Raw genomic sequence first — 20297 nt, forward strand, 5'->3', positions numbered from 1 at the left:
AATTATTTTGTTTCTAGCTACAAATACCTTAGAAAAATTTACTTTAATGTCAATATGTGTTTGTACAGTATGTGTGTGTGTGTGTGTGTGTGTGTGTGTGTGAAGTTGCTTTAGTCATGTCTGACTCTTTGTGACCCTGTGGACTGTAGCCCGCCAGGCTCCTCTGACTATGGGATTCTCCAGCCAGGAATACTGGAGTGGGTTGCTGTTTCCTCTGGCAGGGGCTCTTCCCAACCCAGGGATCGAACCCATGTCTTTTATGTCTCCCGCACTGGCAGATGAGTTCTTTACCACTACTGCCACCTGGGAAGTGGTATTGTATGTGCCACTTTAATACGACTACTGTATGTGAACTTGAAAAATGTAAGGAAATGCAACTCTCCTCCTGGTTTCAAAATAGACATCTATATCAACAAATAAAAATAAATTATCTGTAGTGAATTAACCATAACTAGCAATTGTGTATTTGGTGCAGATTGCAAAAATCACATTTTCAGAAATCTCTATGAAGATTCTTATGCATTCTTTGTACTTTGTGATCATTAAAAAAAAAAAGAAAATCCAGAATTTAATTGAACTGCGGTGGAAAATTAACATTGTTACAAGTGCGACTTGAAGAGTGAGTTGAAGGAAAGGGTGTTAATATATTTTTCATCTCTTTCTGTCTTTACACACAGCCACACATCCTGTACCATTTGACTGACTTTACTATGATTTCGGTCACATCATCACCCTCCAGCTGGAATGTTTTATTCCTTTCTCACCATTCCTGAGCCTCTCCTTTCAATAGGCCTGGCTCACATTACACGTGCCTGGTGGGGCTTTTCCAAACTCCCCATCTGAAACAAATTCCCTCTTTCTTGAACTCTTACAATGTCGATTCTTCCATGCCTTGGGAGGCTGCATGCATGCTAAGTCGCTTCGGTCATGTCCAACTCTTGGTGACCCTATGGACTGTAGCCCACCAGGCTCCTCTGTTCATGGGATTCTCCAGGCAAGAGTCCTGGAGTGGACTGCCATCATGCCCTCCTCCAGAGGATTTTCCCTGCCCAGGGATGGAACCCAGTCTCCTGTGTCTCTTGCATTGGCAGGTGGGTTCTTTACCACTAGTGCCACCCGGGAAGCCCATCCATGCTTTAAGTTACTTTAATTAAATAAGTTAATTAATTATATACCACCTTGTAATAAGACTTCCCTGGTGGTTCAGTGATAAAAATTCGCCTGCCAATACAGGAGACATGGGTTCGATCCCTGGGTCAGAAAGATTCCCCTGGGAAAGGAAGTGGCAAACTACTCCAGTATTCTTGCCTGGGAAAACCCGTGGGCAAAGGAGCCTGGCAGACAACAGTCCCTGGGATCGCAAGAGAGTTGGACACGACTTAGTGACTAAACAACAACAACATCTTGTGATAAGGCGTGTCTTTTATTTTTGTCTCTAACGGCTGTTCTTCAATCCACTTGTGGCCTTCTCACCCCAACACAATTGTGAGCTTCATAAGAACAGAGACCATGCTTGTTTTCTCAGCCTTGTCTCTGGTGCAGTGACCCAGACAAGAGACACCCGGTAGACAGCAGTGTTGATTGTTTACAGCTGGGGTGCGGTGCCATGATTTGAAGAAAATACATTTCTTTGAGATCCAAGCTTTCAAAGCGCAGAAGACCCCAAGCTAGTGCAGCTTTTCAATATTAGATGAAACAAAAATTGGCAATAGGTTGTCAGAGAAGATATATAGAAGGCACATACCTCCAAATTCTGCATCACATGTCTCACAATGTTTATGCTTGTAAACACTTCAGTCTTTGAAATGAGTCCAAAACATTCTCGCTTTCAGTGAGTGTAAACGCCAGGAGAGGTGCCGGGCCCTCTCTGTGAGCTCTTTTGACTGTGAATTCCATTTACATGCATCCTTCAACGCGGCTGGTTCCTCTGAAGTCGCTCCTCACAGGAATCTCTGCTCATATGTCAGTTTTGTTGTCACAAAGATGTATGTTTTATAGACCAATTTAATTCATTTTTGAAGAACTAATATGAGAAAATGTGGTTCCCATATGTCTTCGCACACGATATGTCGGCCTAGCTTGATGGCAGGCTTCTCTCATCTGTCCCCTTAAGACAGCTGCTCTAGGAGAGAAATGGAAATACTAGGGATTGTCTTAGTAACACCAAGGTTATTCATCCCTTGAGAATTTTGCGTTCTGTATATTAAAGTGTAGCTAAGCAACAAGATAAACAATGCCTCACACCTCAAGCCTGTGCCCGAGGATGTCTGGCACTGTAACCCATGTAAGATAATGGTTATTGATAAAAGTCACATTATGGGAAGGAGGAAAAAGATCATGCCCCTTATGTAAACCAAAAGGATGCAGAGCACAGACTTAGGTCTCAGTGAGGGAGAAAGAGCTATCATGTGCCCCTGGGATCTGTTTATTCATGGGGTCCTGGCATTCCACATTCTGGGGACAGAATGAGGTTGGTGGGTGGAGCTAGAAATAAATAAGATTACTCATGGAGTAAACCCTGGAAAGGCTTCCCTGGTGGCGCAGTGGTGAAGAATCCGCCTGCCAGTGCAGGAGACACAGGAGACATGGATTCAACCCCCGGGTCGGAGGAGGAAATGGCAGCCCCCTCCAGTGTTCTTGTCTGGGAAATCCCATGGACAGAGGAGCTTGGTGGGCTACAGTCCATGGGGTCACAAAGAGTCGGACAGGACTGAGCGACTAAGCATGAGCACAAAACCCTGGAAACTCCGGGGGCTCATGAGGGTCCTGGGGTTGAGGGGTCCAGGGTGTAAGCCTGGCTCAGAGCAGAAGTGTCCTGTCCCTGTTGCTATGGATGCAAAAGTGTTTGCTCCAATGCAATCTATCCAACAAGCACGTTTTAAAGTAACTGTCATGGGCTGTGTTAATGAGAGGGGAGTAAGGCACAGTAGATTTGTCCTCAGATGAGAAACACACACACACACACACACACACACACACACTTAAGAGAGGTCAGAGAACAGGCTACTGTGGCTGACTTAGCCACACTCTTGTGGTTTGAGCAGGAGACAGTTTTGTGAGTACAGATAGTCCCCACAGAGAGAGAAACAACCATTCAATAAAAGCACTATAATCTCTGAGCTTCTAGTGACTAGTAGGGACAAATCCACAAGGATAAAATTAAGTAAGATTTTTGGTATTTCATAATCATCATGATTATATCCTACCAAAGAATCTTATTTTGGAAATAAATACTCTTAAATATCTCTTTTCTGTGACTCTGTATTAAAAGTATTGTTTCTATTGAAGTCATTTACCTCCTTAATAATTTCATATCCTTTGCTATTTTCTATCTTTGTTTCTTTCTCTAAAACTGGCAAACACTTTATCATCAAAAAAATAATTTCAGAGTCATGAAAACACAATGGATAGCGAGTTAAAAACACAGCTTCTTTTCTCTTGAAGGTTCCTGTCTAGGATGGGATTTGGACAAATCAACAATTGCAATAAAGCTTCAGGACAGTAACAGGAAAACAAAGAGTGGCTGGTGGCTGTCAGATGCACCAGGAGGAGTGCATAACCCAGATGGTGGTGTTGGGGAGTCTGGGGAAGTGATACTTCTATATATAAATATATATACTCATACACAATGTATGAGTGAACCTTTTCCTGGCTAACGGGGTGGGAGGTAAAGGAAGCCTGAAGGCAAGGTCACCCACAGGAATAACAGCGTGGGTGAAAGCCCAGGGGAGAGAGTGAACTTTCTAAGAATTTAAAGAAGCTCAGCATGCCTGTGGGTAGTCAGGAGATAAAGCTGGATAGAGGAGCAAGGGTCAGTTCATGCAGAGCCTTGGCGGATTATTGAAAAGTTCAGTTATTATCTTTAGAGCCAGGTTTCATCATCTAACATTTTTAGCAGAGGATTTATAGAATCAATAGGAAGAAATCGGGGAACAAGAGGACCCAAACAACACTGGAGACAGGAAGCCTGTTGAGAACGCTGTTGAAATTATCCTGGTGGAAGATAATGGCCTTGAAACTGGAGTAGTGGCAGGGTACGTGGAAAGAAATGAAAGAGTTAGGAGATATTTGTTGATTGCTTGTATGTAACAGATGAAGGAGAAGTAGGCTGTGGCACCCAAGGAGGATGGTGATGCCATTGATAGAAAAATCAGAGGGAAGGTGCGTTTGCTTTCAAATATGCAAAGTTGCTGGTACCTTAGTTTCCTCCAAATGGAAATACCCAACAAGTAATTGGGCATATGAGTAGCACGGCAGGAAAGATCTAGACCTATAAACTTGGGGTTCAAAATATACACCAGGATAACTGAGCCAGCAGTGTAGACTAAATAACTCAGTGAATGTACGTAGAGGATGAAGGGATCAAGAATAGAACCCAGAGGAAACCCAGGAATCTACAAATAGGCCAAAATAGGTGACCAAAAAATTAGGACATTTAGGATAGGATCTGCTTCTCTGTTGAGAGTCATGTGTCTTTCTTAAAACCAGTTGCCAGCTTCACTTCTTTATCAGTATAACCCAAAGCTTCTCTGGACCCCATGTGTCATCTCCGGTTTGGCCCATTGCACACACTGAAGTGGATCTCAGAGCATCTTCATCTTCCCTGAGGATGTTGGGGTGAGGAGGGTTGGAGCAAGAGAGAGCAAGTGCTTACACTGCACATGATGGAGTGTATTCTTCAAAATCCTCCCTTAGAAATGAGTGTTCTTACTTTCCCTCCTCAACTAGTAAGTCTCTCTGCCCTTCTCTCCATCCCCCTAATCATAAAGTATTCTTCTCCCTTTCTTCACTGTCTTTCTTCCTTCTCCTTAAGAGACATGCATGTCTTATCCCCAAAGAGTGTGAATAAAAGCGTTCTCTCACCAACGTTGTTTTTCCCTACAAAAGAACCCTAGTTCCAGCTGCTGACAAGTTGTGGTTCTCTGCACGTAATCACAGGCACTCATTTCCAGCCTGCCATGTGCTAAGCTTCCTTCTGGCCACAGACAGGAAAATTGAAAAGTAGAAGTTAAAGTCTCAGTCCTGAAGTGCCTTATATTTTAACCGTGGGCCACAAGATGCCTGTGAGCCAAAGAGAGAAGGATTCCAAGAGGCTGTGTAAGCAAGCGTGTGATTGAAGGTTACAGACTCTTGCATGCATGCCTGCTGTGGAACGTAAAGCCTCAACCGGATCTTAAATCTACAACCAGATTGTCTCCTCTGACCCTTCAGCAGTCTTTCTGCCCACTCGCCCACTTGGGAGGATAATCCAGAGGGATGCCATGGAGAGTTCATATCTGAAAGGGACATAGTGTTGTTTCTATTGTCATCAGAGTATCCAGTGGACTAACTTTCGAAACTGTCCGCTGTGTTTTCTTGGCAGATTCCGGAGCCTCACTACAGCATTCTTCAGAGACGCCATGGGTTTCTTATTAATGTTTGACCTCACCAGTCAACAGAGCTTCTTAAATGTCAGAAACTGGATGAGTAAGTGGGACTGAATAACTCCCGTTGGCCACATTGGGACCCAACGGCTCTATCTGCTTCTTGGCCTCACAAGATGAAACCAGAAAAAGTCACAGGTTTAGTGTTGCCCGCGTCACCTTCAAAGTGGTGGCTTGTATGTGGCTCACCCAGAGTGGCTTGGAATTGGTTTTTCCTTTGACACCTTAGACGAATCACCACCTATGCGTAAGGACTTTATGATTGCAATGGACGGGCCATTCATTCCGCTTGTGCAGTAAGTCTCGAAGGACTTCTTACAACTCAGACAGCGGTCACTTCTACTTTGTCTAGCCTGGAGTGGACACAGAGAAAGCACGGCGTTTTCCGAGTAGGCACACTGGCACCTGCAGTGAGTGCCCTTGCACATGGGTTAACTAAATAGTTAATCAACTCAGGGGTCAGTTAAGTGAGAAATTGTTTCAGAGCAGAGCAGCCGCGTGAAGATACCATACAGTGTGTCTGTCAATAAGCTCACGTTGAAATTTTACTTTTTTTGGACAAGTATTCAGATGTAAGAAAGACTGGTAGAGAAAAATCTCCAGCTTTCACGGCAATTTAAACACAATAAAGCTTCAAATTAACCTAATCAGTTATTAAAGCCAGATTGATGTATGTCAGCGCAGAAGAGTGGTATTTCGTTTTTCCTTTGTTTAAAATGGATGTAGCACTAAAGACCATATTACATATACCAGTTTTGAACGCACTGGTACACACTAGCAATCCCATGGGGCTGGTGCTACTTATTTCTAGAGTTGTCGGGGCTGTCTGTGGCCAGAGGGCTATTTTTTGAAAGATCTGATCATGTTATCCCCCTACTCCAAGTCCTTCCGGAGTTTCCCACTTCACTTGGAATAAAATCCAGAGTCCTTTGCTGACCTCTAAGGCCATCAGGGAAGCCTGGCGTGCTGCAGGCCATGGGGTCCCAAAGAGTCAGACACAACTCAGCGACTAAACAACAGCAAGGACCATCATCGTCGCTTCCTCTGTAATTCACTCTCACTCCGCCCCCACTCACTGGCCTCCAGCCGAAGGGCTCTCCTGACAAGCACAGTCTTGCCTTGGGGCCTTTGGTCTCTGTTTCCTCCTGCCTTGATTTCTGTTTTCCCATTTACACCGTTGTTAATTCTTTCACCTCCTTCAAGTTCTTGTTCAGACCTCATTTATCTCTTGGGAAAAGCTTTCCTGACCGCTCCATCTAAAACCATTCTTCATCACTCTGTGTGCGCTCAGGACACTTTCTGCTTCATTTGGTCACTGCCCCCACCTGACATCATATATATTATATCATATCATCATATTATGTATTTCTTTGTTTTGTGGTTGTTGTTCAGTCACTAAGTTGTGTACAACTCCTTGTGATCTCGTGGACTGCAGCATGCCAGGCTTCCCTGTCCTTCGTCATCTCCAGGAGCTGGTACTCAGTTTCACGTCCACCAAGCCGGTGCTGCCATCCAACCGCCTCACCCTCTGCCACCCCTTCCTCTTTGCTTACTTCTGGTTTTGATTCTTTCCACCTCTAGAATGTGAGCTCTGTAAAGGTTCGACCTTGGTCTGCTTGTTCTGATGCGATACCCCAGAGCACCTGGCTGAGTATCTGGCTGTGTAGATTCTCAAATATATGCATATCTTATTATTTCATATTACATGTAATTAATACTTTTATATATATATACACAGACTATATAATGGCTTTAAATGTAAGCTTGCTAACACAGTTGTGCTAGTGGAGAAAAATACCAACAAATTCTGACTTACTTATTTGCTTCTCCAAATGAGTGTTCATCCTAGGATCTGTCTCCATTTTCTTTTATTATTACATTTCTTTATCTGAAGTGTTATTATTAGATAATAGATAATGTTTTGTTTTTATTATTAGAAAATATTATTAGGTAACACACCAAATGTTATTATTAGATTCTGGGAGATAAGGAGATAATAAGGTTATTCAGTTCTTTCAGAGTGATTTATTCATCATTTTTCAAGGTAGATGAGATGCTCCCTTGCTTCTAAAATTTTCCAGGATACTGTTGGGATTTAAGATAATTCATTGCCATTTCTGATAAGGCTTTAATTTCTAATATCCAAATAACTGGTGTTACAGAGTCACTTCCTCCTCTGGCCTCAACAAGGTTGCACTTAGCATGCCTTGAGGTAGACGGTAAAATAGTCCCATAACCTTGAAAATATAGGTTGGCAAGGTTTTTTTTTAATCATTTCTTTCCTTCCTCCTTCCCTTCCTTCTCCTCCTCCTCCTCCCCACCCCCAATACCTCCCTTCTTTTGGAAAAAAGAGAAAAACAAATAACCTGTCTTAATATTGTTTCTACATGAATTTGTGGTGGTTCAAAAACACTCTGCTCTTATGAATCATTACCTTGGATTTCAGGAGGGAAAAATGTGGCAGCCTCCTGAAGGAAAGAGCAGACAGCCCTTCTACTTGAAGGGGCTTCCCAGGTGGCACTAGTCGTGAAGAAACCGCCTGCTAAAGCAGGAGACATACGAGACACCGGTGCCCGACCCCGGGGAGGGGGCAAGAGCCCCTAAAGAAGAGGTGGCAGCCCACTCCAGTCTTCTTGCCTAGAGAATCCCATGGACAGAGGAGCCTGGCAGGCTACAGTCCAGAGGGTTGCAGAGAGTCAGACACGACTGAAGTGATTTAGCACACACACACATATACTTTAAGACCATGTTCTCTTATCTTCACTTATATTTGAGGAATAAACGGTCTGAAAAGCAGTATATTCAACTCAGGTGAACATTCCCAGATGTTCATTTCCAGGGGGTGCAGTGATATAGAATCCGCCTGCCAATGCAGGAGACATAGGAGACACGGGTTCATTCAATCCCTGGGTTGAGATGATCCCCTGGAGAAGGAAGTGGCACCCTACTCCAGTATTCTTGCCTGGAGAATCCCATGGACAGAGGAGCCTGGCAGGCTACAGTCCATGGGGTCACGAAGGGTTGGACATGGCTGAGCACACATCACCTCATCTGTGCTCATCTCAGAGGACATTTCCCCACATGCAGAAGATCACCGACAGGTATTCACACAGGTGCTTCATATGCACTCTTACTAGTCTTCACAGCCTGCCACCTGTGAGGCAGTATCTCCACGTTCTAGATGAGGATACTGTGGCTGGGCAGAGTTAAGCACCTGGGCTAATTTAACTCGTAAACAGCCAAGCTGGAGATGAACAATTCGATTAGGACCCTGAAGCATGAGCAGTCTTTTGACATCACTTGTTTATAACTAACTTGCTGGTTCCATCTGTTTTCTTTCTAAGGCCAACTGCAAGCAAATGCTTATTGTGAAAATCCAGATATAGTATTAATTGGCAACAAGGCAGACCTGCCAGACCAGAGGGAAGTCAATGAACGGCAAGCCCGGGACCTGGCTGAAAAATACAGGTAAGTCAGCTACGTGGAAATATCCTCTGACCTCACACACTACTGCTTAGTTAGGGGGCAAGGTCATGAGACTGATATTCAGAGGGATCCCCTTGATTCAGGAATGACAGATGAATGAAAAAGATCTCCCAGAGGAATATATTGATGCTTTTAATGAAACTATTTAACAATAATAACCACTCATATTTACTGAATGCTTATTGTGTGTTAGCAACTATTCCTAGACTTTAATTTAACCCCTGTAACTATATATTTGAAATTTAGAGTTATCCCATTTGATATATGAGAAACTGAGACACAGAGAAGTTGAGTAACTTATGGAAGGCCATATAGCTCATGAGTAGTAGAGCTTGAATTCAATCCAGGCTGTCTGAGATCAGAGCCCATCCTTTTGAGCATTGTATTCTACAGCCTCTCAATAGCTACAAAACTCTAATTCCTGACCTGGATGTAATACTGTGATTATTATCCTGAAAGTGAAAGTGTTAGTCACTCAGTCTTGTCTGACTCTTTGCAACCCCATGAACTGTGGCCTACCAGGCTCCTTTGTCCATGGAATTCTCCAGGCAAGAATACTGGAGTGGGTTGCCATTCCCTTCTCCAGGGGGTCTTTCTGACCCAGGGATTGAATCCAGGTCTCATGCATTGCAGGCAGATTCTTTACCTATTGAGCCACCAGGGAAGCCCAATTATTATTATCATAGCTAGCTTAAATGTCAGAGTACAAAACATTTAAACACCTCAAGTAGTTAGAAACTGACTCCCAGGGCAGAAATTGTCATTCTTTTTAAAATTTAAGTACTTTTGCCAAATGTGACAGTTCTGTACCTCCTTGAGAGTTTTACAAATAAATGTACGTGTCTTCTTGAAACTTTGGATTCTAAATAAATGTAGATTGTATTCACATGAATAACCTATGCAATGCCTGCCTAATTTCTAAATCAGACTTCTAGATAATTGATTGGAGGGAAGTAATTGTTTAATAGGCTTCCCTGGTGGTTCAGATGGTATAAAGAATCTGCCTGCAATGCGGGAGACCTGGGTTTGATCCCTGGGTCAGGAAATCCCCTGGAGAAGGGAATGGCAACCCACTCCAGTATTCTTGCCTGGAGAATCCCAGACAGAGGAGGGTTGTGAGTTACAGTTCATGGGGTCGCAAAAAGTCAAGACACGACTGAGGGACTAACACGCCAATAGTTTAATGGCAACATTGATCACTAGTCTGGCATATTTGCCCTCTTCATTTTTAAAAAGTCAGTGATGATGCTTGGCTTCAAGTACCTGAGCACCTCTTGTAGCAATTTCCTTGCCCATAATGCTGGTTACACCCACACGAAAAAGCAACCCACCAGTTTTCACTCACTGAAGAAAACCAAGGATGTTTTCCAACTCAGCCAGCAAAATCGTGATTATTTCACAATCTCTCAGCCAGCCGTGTTTTCACACGTGTGACTCACTGGCACGTCTTGTTGTATCTTTTCTGGTTCCTTCCTTGCAAAAATATTTGTCATCTCTTCCATGCTAGCATACCATATTTTGAAACAAGTGCAGCAACTGGCCAGAATGTGGAAAAAGCTGTGGAAACCCTTCTGGACTTAATAATGAAACGAATGGAACAGTGTGTAGAGAAGACCCACATCCCCGACACGGTCAATGGGAGCAGCTCTGGAAAGCTGGATGGGGAGAAGTCAGCAGAGAAGAAATGTGCCTGTTAGACTTTACCCCAGCCTCTGATCATCCAGAACCCCAGGCAAACATCACTTCCAAAAAGAGCGACAAACCCCACCATTGTTGTTGAGTAAACCGTGTATAATGGCATGTCTTTCTTTTCCTGCCAGAAATTTTTAAAAACCTGAATAGTCAACAGAGTTCAGAAGAATTGACCAGTAATCCCTGAAGCCCCTCCAAACAAGATCAAAGATTTCCCAGTGTCATCGTACCATCATGGGTACTCAATTTGTTTTTTCATAAAGAAGATGAACATAGAAAAGAGTGTAGAAGAAGAGATATCAGTGGGTTTTCCATCAGAACCAAAATTACCTTGTCACACTGGGGACAGGAATAGGTTTCTGAAGGGAGAACACAGAAGGATGACTTTTTTTTAAAGGTTGGATTCACTTGTTATATAGAATCTGATTTGGACTTTTAGGTTTGCATTGAGGGGGACATACTAGCTAAAAGTGCATACACAATAAAGAATTCTAAGTGGTTCATTTAGAGTGACATTACTATGTATATCCTATAAGCTGTGCTAGAATGACAACATTGCTGATAAGGTTACGAGAGGATGAATGTCAGACATCTGAGAATATGTAGGAGACTGTGTAATCATGCCATTTGTATATTCTTAATAAATGGCAGATAGACAAGAATAGGACTGTGAATGACAGAGGACAAGAAAAAGGCCCAGAGAGAGAGAGATGAAGGTATGGGAAAATGGCATTTGGACAACTGAAATTAAATGTGTCTCTTACAGATGTCTGGGAGAGTTACTTAGCCAAATTTCAATCAAGCCAATTGGAAGCTGACATTATCGGTTGGCATTAAGAGAGTGCCCAGAGGTTTCCATTTCCAGCACAGTTTTAGAAATTGGTCTAGTGTTCAGCTTCTGGTGTAGTGTTCAGCTTCACATTTCACATTTCTTAGCAAATCATGATAAATAGTCACAAGGAGAAATGAAAGATTGCTGTTTATTAAATATCTCTTTATGAACTCAAGAAAAACTATTTAGCCTTAATTTTTTAGATAAAATATGCTGGTGATATGAAATAAAAAGTGACTATTAATTCTAAGTTTCTAATTTACAAAGTACTAGAAACTGTATCACATCGCTCCCCTCCAGCCTACACCCACCCCTGGCTTTGATTCAACTGTAAAAACACAGGTATGTCACTTTGTAGATCAACAACTTCAGAATAATGATGGATCAATTTTATGGTCACTGAATTTTCATGTCATTCATCACAAAAAAGTTGATGATACCTCATGCCATATTGCAGTGTATTTAGCATCTGTTTTTATTTTGCCTGAGGCAAAATACCTATGGGTGAACTATATTTGGGAGTTGGTAGAGATGAATCTCTGTATCCTGTCTCACCAAAATTTGGTTAATGGCTTTATTTTTCCCATAATGCTGTCTTTTCTTTCTAAACATGATCACAAAAGCATTTTCCATTGGCCTATTCTTATGACTGTGTCTAATATTACATTGGTGTTTTATTTTAGCTTCTGATAAACATAAGCCATTCCTTTTAAATTTAAATGTTTCAGTCAAGTTTATCAGTAACAAAGTCATCATATTCTGTTTTCTCTGTTTATTATGAGTATATGATTTTTCTAAAGGGTAGTTCCTCTTTGTAGAAAATTTTGCCAATTAAACTGCACTTATCTAGACTCTGTATATTTTTTGTTAAGTTACAAATGTAGGAAGCTCCAAATCCCAGTCCCCCACCTTTAACCTCCTCTATCAACCTCCATCTGGTACAAATCAGATTTTGGAACACAGATCCAAGGGAGTATCCAGCTGTAAGACCTAGAAATGTGCCATGAATCAGGTAATTTGGAAGCTTTTAAGTCAGTCCCTTAACAGACTAACACAATCTCAGTGTTGACTGCCTAGGTCCTATGATTTCTGCATGATGCCAGCTTCTAAAATTGGTCATGGGTGGGGTATTCCCTCCCATGATGTGTTTCTCTCTGATGCTCTTCATGACCTCAGTGCCTGTGCCAAAAGGATATTAGATATTAGCTAACATCAGAGATGTTTCCCCTGGAAGGAGTATGAGCAAAACCAACATAACCATTGATGTGGCAAATTTTGGTGAATTCTTGTGGTCATTAAATCAATTTCTCCTTTGGATTCAAACTGTGATGTCCCCTGCATTTCCATAATAGGAAATAATTAGACTTTCTAAAATCCAAGAAGCATTCTATTTTGGATATTTATTTTTTCTATTTATTTTCCAGTTATATGATTGATTTGCTTATGCCAAGATTCTGTCCCTGTCAGTTATTTAACAAGCTTTTTATTTAGGAACTATTTTAAGATTATTATTTGATAGCCATAGCATGAAGCAGAGGGTGATGATGCCTATAATTATAGAACTATTCCTATAAAAATAACAATTATTGGGTAATAATATCAAGAGGAACAACATTAAAAACAGTCAAGAAAATTATTTTAAAATAGTATTCTACTTATAAATACTTGATCTAAAATATTTTATTCTCTGTTGAGTTTGACTTAAGACCCCAAAGTCTATGTAACCATTACTCTGTCATTATTTATTCCATATAATTCATTTTATAATTTTAAATTGATCTGGAGCCATGAAGTATAAGACTGCTTTTGAAGAATTGCATTGTTAACACACAGCAACATGTGTTACTTATTGTCTCCCAAATGCTTTAGTAAGCCATATTTATTTTGGAGAATTATTTAAAATGTACGTGAAGTTCTTTCTGATATAGAAACCATTTCTGGAGTGTTTACACTGGTTTGATGTTTACACTGCCCTAATCAGTGCCTCAGATACCTCCATGACCAAATTTGTCTATAGCCACGTAGCTCATTTCCTGTAATACCATGGTATAGGAAGGGCTCACAGAGACATTAGTGCAGCTAAAGTTATTTTGATGTCTTCAGCAAAGGGTATAAGGATATTATTCAAATCTAAAGATTATTACCACCATCTCTTGGTCACTTTTTGGGAAATGGACATTTCTTGAGACTCTAACTGTGATTAGGTACAAGATTACCTTTTAATAAAAAAAAATAATCCTTTGGAAAATGTATCAGAGGGTAGTTGAGAGAACATGTCTGTCTTGTTGTGATGAGGATAAGAAGTCACAGATTGGTAGAAAAAATGCTGAATACTGGAATTTAACTTGTGGGTCTTGACATAAGACTTTTAAAACTCTGGCCAGTGACCACTCTAGCCAAGTTGCTATCATTTCCATATTATCAGCTATCATGCTACAAAAAATTCAAAACCAGCATTTTACTAAAGTAAATATTTTCCCTGTTGTTTTTAACCAGATAGGACATTCTGTGTATCAGTGAGTGCTTTTGTTATGTTTGTAGTACAAGTTATTCCCTGCCAACCCATTCAGATAAGAATTGGGCAAGGGTTTTTACCAGCCCTTTCTTGTCTCCTTTATAAGAGAGAGAAGCTTTGACCATAAAGAAGGACTGACTACATTAAAAAAACATTTTAATAACAGCTGAAGTATTCTTTAAAGTGTAAATTTTGTGCACTGGGAATCAACAAATTTGATGAAGCTCATACAGTTCTCACCAATGGAGTGGGTGCATTGGGTAGGAGAAACAATATGTGTAAAGAGATATAACTAGGTGTGGTATATAACCTGGAACTACAAATATGAGGGAGGATCCTCACCCATAAAGAATTTTAGAGTTTAAAACTCAAATTGTAAAGAGATCATATCGAAGTTTCTAGTTTCCTAACATACTTAATAATTTTTTAAAAGGAAGATCTGTGAGCTATGTTAGCCAAAGCAATAGGAAAGTTGTCCTTCACCTTCTACTCCCAAGCTTTAAAGCATTAAAAGATATCTAATGTTTTTGAATATTTTAGGGAAAGCTTTATCATTTTTAAAGATACCAAGATGCTGTCTATATTTAAAACTATTGTCTAGGAATTTGCCAAAAGCTATATTTTCTTCTTGATCTTTGACCAAAATGGTATAAGCTTATTTCTGGGAAGAGTGCTGAGCTCTTAAACATGGAAAGTAGATAATATGCTCTGAGTTGAGTGTTGTCTCAATGTTGTATAAATCTACAGAGACACTTGCCTCATAAAGTAGAACTGTTAGATGAATAGGAATTTTATGAACTTACTGCCTTGGAGTTCTTGGGTAAAGACCCAACTATGATGACACTGTTGAGTAAGAACCATAAAGAAAGATTAGAGATTCAAGTTGTCTAAATAGAGTTTATAACTATGCGAGAACATGGAGAAGACCATACTTAAAAGGTTGATTTTTATGTAGGGAAAAAAAATAGAGAAAGGGTTATATATTTGGGGCTTCCCTTTTAGCTCAGTCAGTAAAGAATCTGCCTGCAAGGCAGGAGACCTGGGTTGGGAAGATCCCCTGGAGAAGGAAATGGCAACCCACTCCAGTATTCTTGCCTGGAGAATCCCATGGAGAGAGGAGCCTGACTGGCTACAGTCTATGGGGTTGCCGAGAGTCAGACATGACTTAGTGACTAAACCAGCACCATGGCAAATGTTTACCTATTATTTTTATCTTCCAAGTAGAAGTTTAGGCCCTTAGAACTAAGCTAATAAAAATATTTAAATACCAAATATTTCATGATTGGCATCAAAATTTGAGATGCTTAGAACCATTTTATTTATCCTATCTGAATCCAATTTCCTCATAAATTGCACTTTAATTTTTTAAGAAGTAGCATCACAAAGGCCTTTCTGCAGAGCTCTTTTTCCATATTTAGTGAGAATAACAGGCAAACAAACAAAAAGATGAGTACCAAAATAACATGGTTATTTAAAAACTTGTCATCTTTCAAAGAAAAATGAAGAAATCATCTTTGAATTATTTAAATTTGTTCCCCAGTTCCTTTTCTTTCCAACAGGTCTTGAAAGTCATGGCTATTATCCCTTAGCAGACTTAGTTATTGGCAAATTCTGTTGGAGCTGCATGCCTGTTCTTATCCTAATGGATCCCTTATTTAACCAATGGCTATTATTGACATATCAAAATATTATTCGTCCCTAGCAAAGCAATAACATATGCTTATCCTTACTCTTCTCTTTTCCAGGTTATTTTTTCAAGCACTCTTTGAAAGGAAGACTAGTATTATAGAAAGGAAAGTGTCCAGATAGAGGAATATGGGAGCTGTGGGTATGTCATTAAATATGGCTTCTCCTCGTATGAGGCTTATAAATCCTGTGTAACTCACAGGGTTCATATCAGGCTCCAAAGAGAACATATGTAGAAACTGGTTTATAAATTATATTCCATTTCACAAACTGACACGATTATCCCAAGCTAAGAATAATAAAAGTATCACAGTCATACTTTCACAACCATATGTTCACAAGTGTTCTAGCAGGCACAAAACACTAATTCTAGTAGAGATACTGGAAACTTGAAATGGGTAGTCAGCTCTGGTCATTGTCTTTGATTGAAAATGTTTAATATATCTCAAGTTATTGAAAAAACAAATATGAGTTCTATTTCATTCTGTAGGTCATCTTGTATTTCTTTCAAGGAATCCAATTACATTCTACATAGTATATTAAAATTTGGTCAAAATCCTCCTTGTATAAACAGGGCTTTGTGTCCACAACCTTGTAGAAGATACTGACTGTATCTGAAATTATTTGAGGAAAGTAAGTTATCCTGCTTAATGTGTTAAAAGTAGATAACATTTTGGCCTAACACTGAAGTGCTTCACTGTATCTCAACAGTCTACATTTAAGTGATATTATCCTCATTTTCAGGCTAAGCACGTTCGATTGTTTTGTCTGTCATCTACTCAGATCTCTGTTTTGTCTAGTGCTATGAATGTAAATTAAAACCTTGAACATGGAGTTTTTATTCTCTGTGCCCCTGAATGGACTGTGGTGCCTGACAGACTGTCAGGTCATCATTTTGTTGTACCAAAGTTCTAGTAGCTTCAGAAATCAGAGCATCCAATGATTTTGTGGTGTGTGGGTTTAAATATTACAGTCGAGAACTGTATTCAGTGATTGTTTCCGCACACTTTTCAAATAAAAATGCATTTTTATCATTATTTTGTGTACTCAAGGCAATCTTATTTCTGTGCCGTGGTCAAATGTATGGAGGGTGGGGAACATTAAGTGAATACCAGTATGGAAACCATATCACCTTAAATGTGATGTCCATTGGGAACTAGGAAAGAAATGATTTAGATTTCGCCAAGTGATTTTTATCCATCTCTCTAAACTTTCTAAAATGTGAAAGTGTTAGTCACTCAGTCGTGTCCAACTCTGCAACCCCATGAACTGTAGCTGTCCAGGCAGCAGGCTCCTCTGTCCAGGGAATTCTCCAGGCAAGAATACTAGAGTGGGTTGCCATTCCCTTCTCCAGGGGATCTTCCTGACACAGGGATCGAACCCAGGGCTCCCACATTGCAGGCAGATTCTTTACCATTTGAGCCACCAGGGAAGGCCACATATTATTTGTTTAAAGACTGAGATTTTCAAGGGAACTTTTCTAATAATTGTGAAGGATGCACTTATAAAATTGGCAGTTAACATGTTGAAGTTATGTCAAGGTTCGTCAATACTTCAACGTATTATAACCTATATCTTTCCCATAAGAAAATGCTGAAGATGGTCATATCTCCTTTAGTCACAGACGGGGAACAGGACTGATGGTCAAGGCCAGTTCAAGACCACAACCATGCATCTTACTTTTTAATGTTCATTTGCAAAGTTGTTCCCAGAGTTGTTCTTCCTCCATATGTTACATAGATAAGCTTTGCCAAGATAATGATGAGTTTTTAACTTGAAGATAAACAACTCTCCCACAGTAAGCAAATAAATCCTTGGCACCATTCTCTCAACTTTATTCCTTGGTAGCAGTAATGCTGGAGAAGGCAATGGCACCCCACTCCAGTACTCTTGCCTGGAAAATCCCATGGATGGAGGAGCCTGGAAGGCTACAGTTCATAGGGTCACAAAGAGTCGAACACAACTGACTGACTCACCACAGCAGTAATGCCACGTCACACAGGCAGAATCTTTTTTTCCTGGGTTCATCTTAAATAATTCAAGGTAAGTCATTAGAGATTTGCTTTTCCTAGTGGGTTTATAGGGTGTAAAAATAGTCATAGCTTCCCCCATACTGAAGAAAAAGTAAGACCACTGAGAAATTCAACTGCAGTGGTAGGACTTCTCTTTTTAAAACTGTATGTAAGGTATTTGTATGATCACAGTTTATGATACCAAGGAAAGTTTTGTTTCCAATATGGATTGTTAGCTGTGGTGAAAGAATAGCTATAATAAGAGTGTGAGCATTACTCTTCTGTTAGAAACTCATATAGGGGGCTTGCATTATGATATAGGAAGCCAACACACTAATTATAATTTGACTAAGGCTTTATTGTAAGTACTAGAAAGATTTCTGAAATCATCATCGCTTTGGACCATTTTTGGAGGTTTCTGAGAGAAAGATTTTTTTTTTTTAACCAAAAGTTTCAAAAAAAGCAGCAGACTTCAATCTCTTTAATTTCCTAGAGACATTTACATCATGAGCTCATTCACTCTCATGAAAAAGTGAACCCAAAGGAACGATTTGGCATCATGTTAGTTAAGACACTGGATTATGAACCCGTATTACCCAGCTTCGTGGGCCCCCTTCTTGTCCCTTGAATTCCAAGAGCGGTTCTGCCTGAGTTCTCTAGGCCAACAGGGTAGGTCAAAACAAGACCTCAACTGCGCCTTTTAAGGGCAGTTTTCTCGTCACTGACCTTTCCACAGAACTTGGGCTTGGTTCATAGTCAGGGAAATGTAGGCAAAGGAGGGAATTGAGACACAGATTCCTGAAAATCATTAGCTTACCACTGCTAGGAAGTCAAAACCGAACTTGAAGGCTAACTTACTAAACAAATAAAAGGGATGACTCATACAACATAAATGTGAAGGAATACATTGCATGAAAAGCGATTTAGATAATATTGGGGCTTATTCTTCACCTGCCCATCCAGCTGACATCCTGGTTCTTTCAGAATACACCTGGCCTGTGGGACTTATGCACCCTGTGCCCCCCTCTGTCTGGACCCCTCTTCAGCCCAGAATATCTCCTTCCACTCACTTCCCTAGCTTTCCTCCTATCTTTGCTTAAATATTACCATCAAAGAGAGAGGTCTTATTTAAAATCATCATCCTATGTAACTGACATCTATTCACAGTAATAGTTTCAAAGATCAGTCAATTAAAAATTGGAACTACAGCTCTTCACCCCTGGTTACTCCCTATGCCTATCTTCTGCTTCACTTTTCTTCACAGTCCATGGGACTTCCCTGAGTGTATTATCTGTTCCTCATCATTAGAAGATATTTCCGTGAAGACTGAGATTGTCCCCTTTTCTTTCTTCCCTACCACATGCACCCTCTCCCCTCTCCCCACTGCTGTTGCCTTGGCATCCAGAAGGGGCCTAGCAAATAGGGAGCCTCAATAAATATTTAGTGAAATAAGAAATGAGTGAATCTTAAAGACACGGTGCTCTACTGAAGTAGAGCCACAGATAGAGATCACAAACATGGTCACAAGGGATAAGGAAGGGAGGGATAAAATGGGAGATTGGGATTTAAACAGACCCTGCGATATATAAAATAAAACTAGCAGAAACCTACTGTATGGCACAGGGAGCTCTTCTCAATATTCTGTAATGGCCTATAGGGAAGATAATCTAAAAAGAGTAGATACATGTATACGTATAACTGATGCACTTTGCTGTACACCTGAAATTAACACAACACTATAAATTAACTATATTCCAATAAAAAATTTAAAAAAGAATACATTGGCTAGAACAAAATTTAAGATACAAACATTACTACTACTTCCCAATGTTTCTCTGTACTCCTTCACACTCTTTCCCTCTATGCCTATCCTCAAATACTGCTTTACACCCTGTCCCCAGAAAATCATTTGGTATTGAATATGTCCTCTTTTTTCTGGATTTTTTTTTAGGTATCATAATTTTACATTTATCCATAGTTGCCGTATTTGTGGTTTATTTTTATTGTTGAGTTATATTCCAATATGAAGGAAGGCAGAAAGGAAAGAAAGAAATTACAATGATTTTATTTGTTTAAAGAGTTTTTACTTACTGAAAGATTGGGTCCCTACTTTGATATTGATAAAGATCCTCTAATTATTTTCAGATCAAGTCAAGTAAGAATTTTCAAAGTGAAACAATATGAAAGAATCTGATAAGTGTCTGTATGTTCTTAATTTTATAATGCTACCATTTTCTCAAATTTAGAATAAAAATTTAATAGATTAGTTTTGCTATTAATTTGGATTCAGATAAAATTAGGAGAAAAATTCAAGGTGCTATCTAAATATCTGCTCACTGACAAAAATTATGGATTATATTGTCATAAACAGTCAGGTAATAACTGCTTGATTAATTTATGCATAATAATTTTATGTAAAAAGAAAACCCACAAAATGACATCAGCTTTCTTTATTTTAAGGCATATCATAAGCAATTATTCAAATGGTATATACTATACCAATTTTTTAAACACTTCTTAATGATAATTTATAACAATATTTGTAATCAAAGTGAAATGAAACTTCATTTCTCATCTTCATGTATATATTTCAAAGCCCACCTCAGACCTTCTTATCCAATATATTGATTAGTATAATTATAAGTACAAAT

General features: G+C 39.8%; 1 protein-coding gene across 2 annotated transcripts in view; it reads left to right on the top strand.

Annotated features, from left to right (window-relative positions):
- Positions 1-13325, top strand: part of RAB27B (RAB27B, member RAS oncogene family) — a 66276-nt gene extending 52951 nt beyond the window's left edge. For both annotated transcript variants that reach the window (XM_055559023.1, XM_055559024.1), the window contains 3 exons: positions 5363-5466; positions 8768-8891; positions 10417-13325. In XM_055559023.1, coding sequence (XP_055414998.1) covers positions 5363-5466; positions 8768-8891; positions 10417-10606 — 418 coding nt within the window. In that variant the 3' untranslated portion in view covers positions 10607-13325. The remainder of the gene's footprint in view (positions 1-5362; positions 5467-8767; positions 8892-10416) is intronic.
- The last annotated feature ends 6972 nt before the right edge of the window (positions 13326-20297 follow it).

This window comes from Bubalus kerabau, chromosome 21, assembly GCF_029407905.1.
Source record: "Bubalus kerabau isolate K-KA32 ecotype Philippines breed swamp buffalo chromosome 21, PCC_UOA_SB_1v2, whole genome shotgun sequence".
Classification (NCBI taxonomy): Eukaryota; Metazoa; Chordata; class Mammalia; order Artiodactyla; family Bovidae; genus Bubalus; species Bubalus kerabau.